The sequence below is a fragment of the Trachinotus anak genome, unplaced genomic scaffold (assembly GCF_046630095.1).
Source record: "Trachinotus anak isolate AG129_WGS33_773 ecotype Australia unplaced genomic scaffold, CSIRO_AGI_Tana_v1 ptg000008l, whole genome shotgun sequence".
NCBI classification, from domain to species: domain Eukaryota; kingdom Metazoa; phylum Chordata; class Actinopteri; order Carangiformes; family Carangidae; genus Trachinotus; species Trachinotus anak.
In genome coordinates, this window is record NW_027273859.1 from 10730629 (window position 1) to 10738793 (window position 8165).

General features: G+C 41.2%; 1 protein-coding gene across 2 annotated transcripts; it reads right to left on the reverse strand.

Moving 5' to 3' along the window:
* Positions 1–16: 16 nt before the first annotated feature.
* Positions 17–8123, reverse strand: prlhr2a (prolactin releasing hormone receptor 2a). Of its 2 annotated transcripts, none has more exons than XM_071482531.1 (3): positions 5101–8123; positions 3323–3803; positions 17–2404 (listed from the first exon to the last, which is right to left on the reverse strand). In XM_071482531.1, exons 2-3 carry the CDS (start codon positions 3781–3783, stop codon positions 1768–1770), a joined length of 1098 nt encoding a protein of 365 aa, XP_071338632.1. In that variant the 5' UTR covers positions 3784–3803; positions 5101–8123; the 3' UTR covers positions 17–1767. The 2 variants fall into 2 exon arrangements, with proteins under 2 accessions (XP_071338632.1, XP_071338633.1); XM_071482532.1 differs by having other exon boundaries at positions 5097–8123.
* Between the last annotated feature and the right edge of the window lie 42 nt (positions 8124–8165).

Here is an 8165-nt window from a genome sequence, read left to right on the forward strand (position 1 = left end):
GAAATAAAACCTACATGTTTAAGTGAAATATTAAACTGTCACTCTTATCATTATATAAGCTTCAAAAAAGCTACGTAATACATCCGTAACTTCAGTTGTTGCCTTACACTCTTTTCATTGTGTTTTTCCCATTTCCAGCAAGTTTGTGTTATGTTTATTAATCATTTTGTAGATAATAATATTAATCAAGAAATATACAAATACACAAAAAAGTTACAGTTCAAAAAATTTAAAAATTTGGTAGGACTGTATATTTGTGGCTAGGATAAATTTGGTGATTTATATTTTTATTATTGTCAACAAATCCCATAAATCAGACAAAACACCAACAGTGAATTCATCCTACTAGCAAGTACAGTGTATCTAAAGCCTGATATAGTTCACTACCCAGTGTCATAGACCTCCAGCCTTGTGCAAAATCTATTAAAAACATCAGTGAGAGTGACGTGGTGGTTCATAATGATAAACATGGGCACCGTAGTTTGTTCCCAATCATTCCCACATACAAGATCCTGCTGCTACCAGAGCTGCAGCTGAAAATAGTCCCCAACAAACAATTCAGTCCTGCTTGTGTGATGTCTTTTTTAAATGAAAGTATATATTTATGATCCGTTTGAAGTCTTCTGCCTTAATTAGAATGAGCTCAGTGATGAGACCCACAGGCCAGGGAAGTGAGAGAGTATTGACAGATAGATTACTGCAATGATGGTTTACATCTTATGTTGACTGTTATAAAAACACAGAATTTCATTAAACTCAAGTAATTCAGTATTTTAATCTGGCCAGAAGCAGATTGTTTTTCATGATCCACCAAATAGTTTCAATAAACTACCCTCATGAGAAAGACAAAAAGAGAGAGAGAAAGACATTTCAAAAATAAAGAAGTTCAATCTTAATTTGCAAACGGTAATATAAACACACGGCAGTAGACAGTCAGTCTACTATGTTTGAGCTTACTCCATCAATTTTACACATCAAGGTCTGCTTATAGGTCTTAAGGAGTACAACTGCACATGTGAAAAGAGTCGCATAAAGCCTTTAGTGTCTCCAGAGGGAGCTCAAAGATCTGCCTCTAGTGATGTCACTTGAATCAGCATTGGTTGCATCTGAAGACTACAAGCAGAGACCGTTGAGAACGTTGTTTCCTGTAACCATGTCATGTCGGTTTCTCCACCATTCAAACTGTATCTAGTGTTGTATTGTTGTCAGGGGTAGACAAGAAGAGTCTACCATTTCATGGCCTGTCATGTGTTATGTTCTGGGTGTGAAGAGTTTGAAAGCAGTGAGCTTATCAGACCTTTGTAGCTTGCTCCCCATCTGTGCTATAGGCTAACAGCTTGAGGCTACATTAGCCGTTATTACTAATAAACCCTAATCAGCAACTGCACTGTTGGCAGCCAAGCTGCACTGTGGGTAATGTAGGCGCCAGGTTTTTACAAAGAAGGCGAATATATGGAAGAAAAAAAGATGATATCTTTGATTTTGCTGTATCAAGTTTGATCCCCCTTTTTTTGAATGTCTATTGAGGCAGATAAAGCTCAATCAGTGGAGTGCTGATTTTTTTTTTTTTTGGTAAATTTTTGGGTAATTTTGGTAAACAACAGAGCAAAATTGAATGTGCCTACCTTAATTCAAAGCTAGATCACCATACAGATTCCAGAATCCCACCTATCTGCACCTATCTAATTCCACAGTATGTTGCCAGGACGAGACACTACTGTCCAAAGAAGCAAAAACCAAACAACAGTAGCCTAAAGCACAGGAACTTCACAAAACCACACTGGCTGTGGCGCAGTTATTAGCCGAGATGCCAATGCGACGGCGGCATGTGAACATTTTGCGGAGCTCAGCACGGAAGCGGTCATGCAGCCAGGCGTAGAGGAAGGGGTTACAGCAGGACGAGCTCATTGCACACAGGTGACAGAGCAACTGAATGAGCAGAAAATACCGCTTATCAATCAGGTCAATGTCAATATCACGCAGAACGTTGAAGACACTGATGGGCATCCAGCAGATGCCAAATGCTGCCACCACCAGGCTCACGAGGCGGAAGGTCTTGCGTTTGCGCACGCGCTGAGCCTCTGCCTGGCTCTGGGTGTGGTGGCCAGGCACGACACAGTTCCGCAGTTTCACAGAGATGCACAGGTAGGAGATGCAGAGTGCCGACAGAGGCAGGACGTAGGTGATAAAGAGAGTGCTGTACGCATAAGCCAGCCTCTCCCTCTCCTGGCCCATCCAGAACTCCTCACAGATGGTGAAGCCCTCATTCTTGAACTCCACATGGTAGGTGTGAGCCACAGCTGGAGCCACCAGACCGCAGGACAGCAGCCAGATCCCAGACAGAAGGTAGGTGCATGCCAAGACTGAGATGCGCTTTTTCAGAGGGTGCACAGTGGCATAGTATCTGTAAAGAGGGAAAGATGACAGAAGGGAGTTGGATTAGATTTATCTATCTAAACTGTGGAGGAAAACATGCCAAACGAGTTCAAGTCAAACGGCAACACCCAAATGACAGTACAGCTGTTAAGCACCGCACATAACACAGGAAGTAGTCATGAAGTACAGAACTCAGTCAATGCCATATTAAAAAAATGATCCAATTCAGATCTGCCACTGCATCCAAACAAAGCCTGCACACAGCTCGGTGAAAGGAACACAAAACCTTGGGGACCTGGGGAAAATGTAGTAATTATAGTCTGATAAATCCTTTTTGTCCTTCATACAGACAGATTTTCATTTGAAGAAACCCAAAGGATGGGATTAGTGCATAATATCTGTTTGCAGCCGTAGGGAATCTGTTGGTTAGTGTGAGCTGCCATGAAAGAAACCCTATATCCTTTTTAAATAGGTAAATGGTAAATAATGAATTTCCATGGCCTCTCAGATCCCCACATCTACACATCAATGAACCTTCATTAAGTTTTGCAGTACAAAGAGAAAAACACCTCAAGATCTTATCCCTGAAAGAGCTCAAGTCTCCCTTCTCAAAGAGATACCCCACAATACAGTGAAAGGAAGGAAACATGTGCTTGTATACATGCTTGTATATTTTTACTACACTCACAACTCAGCATGTAAGTTATTTTCAGAGCTGGCATAAAAACCCACCACTTCCTGGTGCTTACATTTGTGTCAACCTCTGCAATTTGGTGCAATTTTCCTAAAGACATGGTGACATTCATTGTGAGGCATTGTGCAGCAAATTATTGATACATTCAAGTGGATTTTATTACAGGGTGACTAAGTAGATCTCAGCGAGTGCATCAGGCTGAAAACCTCATACTGTTGCTTTTTGCTCATCCGGTGACACCCTCTGACTTACCTGTCCACACCGATGGCAGTGAGAGTGAAGACTGACACGTACACCGTCACAGGCTGGATGAGGTACACCAGGTAGCACATGAAACGCCCAAAGACCCAGCCGTGTGGGTTGAAGGCGTAGGCCAAAGTGAAGGGGACACATGTAGCACACATCAGCATGTCAGAGAAGGCCAGGTTTCCGATGAAAAAGTTGGTGACGTTGTGCATCTTGCGGGTGCGGCAAATGACATAGAGGAGCAGGTAGTTGCCAAACACGCCCACTAGAGCCACCAGAGTGTAGCAGGGAATGATGAGCAGCTTGAAGGACTGCAGCAGCTCCACGCCCACAAACTGAGGGCTGCGCTTGGAGGAACTGTTCTGCAGCACCACCTCGAAGACCTGACCGGTGTCATTTCCATTCACATCATGCATCGTACATGGGGGGGTGAGCTCAACTGCCCAGCCACTGCCTGTGCCCTCCATCCCAGAAGGGTGGTGTGAATCTGGAGGGGTGACATCATGAATCTAATAAATTACACTGAAGTATTCAACAGCATGCACAGTGAACTATGAAGCACTGCCAAGCCAGGATGTGCTGAAAGACATAGATTTCCTTCTACTGTTACGTTCAATGGACATTATTACTATCATTACTATTACAATCCTCTGTAACTGCATATGAACTGTGCATTTTAATGAGTCGGTTTATCTATCCAATTATAATTCTTCCTTTATGATTCTTTATAATCCTTTGTGTTAACACATTTTCCAGTCCTGCGTAGCTCCAAAGAGAAAGATCATTGTACTGACAGTAGTTTCCTTTCAGTAGAATAAAGTCTGCTGCAGAAATATGTTTCTGTCTTTATGTTTGAAGTCTTAAATGAGTGAGGTTTATTGCTGCAGTGCAATTCTGCCGTGAAGTAGGCAGAATTGTGAAACTCGTGCCTTTCAGTTATTTAGGCACAAACACTGAATAGTGAAGCAAATGCTAAGTGCATGACTCAGATCTGCTCTGGACTATCTATACAACGTGCATGTGCAGCACGGCAGGGGTTGCTTCCAAATCACATCAATTCATTTCAAATATATTAAGCCCCAACTGAGGGAATTTAAAGGACACATCATGCATAGGTATATATGCTCCTTATGATTTTACCATATGTTTAATCAAAACCACATAAAAAAAAAGTTTGTACTGTCTAATTTGATTGTTGTTCTATTCACCCTTATTTTATTGTGCTATTCCATTTCTTATTGTAAAGCACTTTGAACTGCATCTTTTGTGTGACAAGTGCCCTATAAATAAAGTTTATTATTGTTATTATTAAAATATATTAAAAAAAATCACTCTCAGACGTAACCAAGTCTGTACAGGATGATCTGCTCCACTATAACAAGTAGATCAGATGTTTTTATAATGATTTGTTTTTAACACAGCTGCATCCCCTCTTCCGAGGAGAATAAAGACATACTGAAACAGTATCAGGGACATTAAGGTCAAGGAATGTGTAAGGCATCAGAAATATTAGCTGTGTCTTTCTCACGAGAAGACACAACCTTGAAATACTGCGATGCAAGTAGGAGGAAACTGTGCTGACATACAAAAGTCCCTATCGAACACACCAAGGACAAATCAAAATGCTACGAACAAGTAACTTTAAAGATTTGATGTGAAACAGTTTGCAATGGTACAGAATTGATGATCGTTTCCATCTTTGTGTTTTCAACTCAAATTGTTGCTGCACTGACGCCAAACTGCCAAACTCGCACCTGGAACTGAAGGGAAGACAACACACCTACCGTAAGTTGATTCTCAGTGTTCAGCCACGGATGATGCCCGCGGCAGAGATCCGGCGCAGAGACTCCGTGCGCCCCTCACACCAGCGGACGGTGAGCAGCTCTGAAGCCAGGCGTCCGCGCTGTGAACATTTTGCACATGTTTCATGTACCAGTATGATGCACGATGCTGCGACGCGATCGGTGATGGGCAGTCGTCTTTAAGAGCAACAGGTGCAGACGAGAACGGCTGGCTCTTATATCTGCCTCTGAACTTGACTGACAGCTCAGATGACTGAAGCTGCTTCTGATTGCGTGTGTCTGTGCGGAAGATTGTTCAGCCCGCATAGCCTCACCGAAAATGCATATACAATAGCCCACTCTGAAGCACAGTTACACCTACAGAAGCTATTGCCATCGGACAGAGGGAAGGTACAGTTTACTCTACCTTCGCCTTTCTGCATTTGTATCCTCCATGTGGGCTCACTAATATATTTCTCACTGATAAAGGTTAGTTTGTCACATTGAGAAATACAGAGCAACCAAGAAATTTCCATTATGTGTTATAATTACAGCATCAGGGACGAGTGATGGTCTATGGTGACAGGCATTTTTTATGCATGCTGACTCCTGTCTGGATTAATGCAGCAGAGGTCATGGCCACAGTGGCTCTTATGTTTGAACTGTCACCCTTCACTGAATATTTGTAAAAGGGGCTAAGGGGCAGACTGATAAGGAGATGACGTGACGTGATGTCTGAATGTTGAGTGGCCTTTGTGAGGAGATGGAGCTCTGTAGGTGGGGTTTCAGATGTTCAGCTGAAACCGACTCTGTTTGTCCTAAACAAGCCAGTTGGCACAGACCAAACAATTACTGCTACACGCTGGAATCAGTGGACTGATTCTGAATCAATAGCCTAGTGTGAAGCCAGATGACCCCGCTTGGTAAAGGAGATCCTGATGTGACGTGCACAGTGGAAGTTGTATTTAGTGTGCCTGAGGCTTCAGCGCGTTCATTTAAAGCTATAAGTGTAATCAACATAGGTTAACTCTCCCCACTCTTCTTCTAGCATGCAGCTAGTCATAGCTCAGTCCCCTGTCAGGAGGATCTGTGCAGGCAGAGGTAAGACAGAACTTGTCCATGAGACTATGGGATGTTAAGATGTTAAAACACATAACAGAAAATACAAAGGAAAACAAAGTGCTTAAATGAAAGTTTACAGTTCACACTCAACGTCCTGACTAAAATGTGTCAAATGACTTTCAAATCAAATCTAAAGTCGTTGGGATGTAATTCAACTGAGAAATAACCAATACAGGACATTATAAAGTGAATCTCCCATCCAGGTCATCATATGGAAACTTATTGGTGGCAGAAAAATATTATTTTTCTAAAGCAAAAAAAGTAATTGGGAAATCCAAAGAGCACATCAGCTACAGGGGAAAATTGCAGCGAGACATGCTCTATTATTATTGAAAAGACAATTTCAGCTCTCCTTGAATTCTTGAGGTGATCTTCAGTGCAGCAGAATTGTCCTTTCTTAAGTCAATAGCAGACAAAAGCTGGATTTGCTGAAGGGAATAATACTGTTTTCATTCAAGTCAACACTGAACAAGCTCTCAGTCAAGTTCTGTATAAAATAAAATGACCAAATTAATTTTCTTGACATAGGAAATCAATGACTTTGAAGTCATTTTACAGTACATGAACAACCATGTTTTTGTTCATTCATTTATGTAATTGTGACCAAAGTCATCATACAACATCACAGTGCACAAATAGATCATTGTGGCCGTGTAAAGTGTTGTCAATTTCTAGAGCATTGGAGGGCTTTGATTCTGCAGTTCATACATGTATGACCATCAATACTGTGCAGCTGCTGTCGTCCTAATTAACATTATAGGCCTCATTTCTCTGTATTTCTCTGTCAGGGGGGAAAAAAAACATAGGTTTTTGCCTCATGCATTCACTGAAGTAGGATTTACAGATCAAGCATCACGTACAGTATTTGATCATGGTATATATTTATGAACTATTTTATAGTTCTTTGCATGTGATTGTGAGCAGCAGTACAATCTTGTTCAAAAGGAATCAAAGCTACTGCCAAATTATTTATTCCCTAACACTTATGTTCAAGGGATGTGGACAGAACATACTGAACTTGAACAACTTGGTAGTAGGTTTTGATAAAATCCCTTAGACTGGTCTAACAACCGATCCAAATTGATAGTAGGTCACACTGCTGGCTGGATTAATGCTTTTAATAATACTGAAAGATTTCTGGGAAATGTTTTTATAATAGCTGAAAGACAAGCCGCATCTTTCTCCTATTAACAGTCTGTATAAATTCAGTTTCCATGTTAATCTCGATGTATCTAGATTATCCTCCTTATTGATGTATGCAGGGATAACTGCATGTGGAATATTTTATATAACTTATCCCCAACTTGAAACCTGTGATATGACCAAGTATCTGCCAACACTGTGTACATGTAAGCACGGTCAGATGCAAATCAAAGCACTCCTGACAGCGTCTAATGGCTCTGAGCCTGTATGATGGTGGATGCTGATTATCCTCTTTGTTCACTTGAGGTCACTGAAATGAAAAGAGTGAACACACTGCCTCCATTAAATATGTTGTCGCAACCTGCTTCCAAGAACTAAACATCATGCAGTGACAATAGTGGACAATAGTGGCCTATCTCACAAATGAAAGGAGGGCTCCCGAGGATATAAAGTTAGTTGGATAAAAGCTGTATGTTTTTTTTCCCTTGTCAAAATAAGAAAATAATGCTCATTTTTATATTGCTGCTACACAGACATGCATGATAGATGAGAGGATTACTCATTGATGTTTCCAGACAAACAATCATTTGCTCAGAGCATTTGAAAATGTTTCCTTGCAGAGTGGAAAGACATTCCTCCTACAAACATCAGTTCGACCATGTGCCAGTAAAGGTTTCAAAAAATTCAATACAAATAGAAGGTTACTTTGTAGCAAACATCCAACCACGTCAAGAAAACTAATCTTGAACTGGTGGTTCTGTGTTTTTCCCACTGTTGCCCCTCAGATATGATTGAAGTTATCA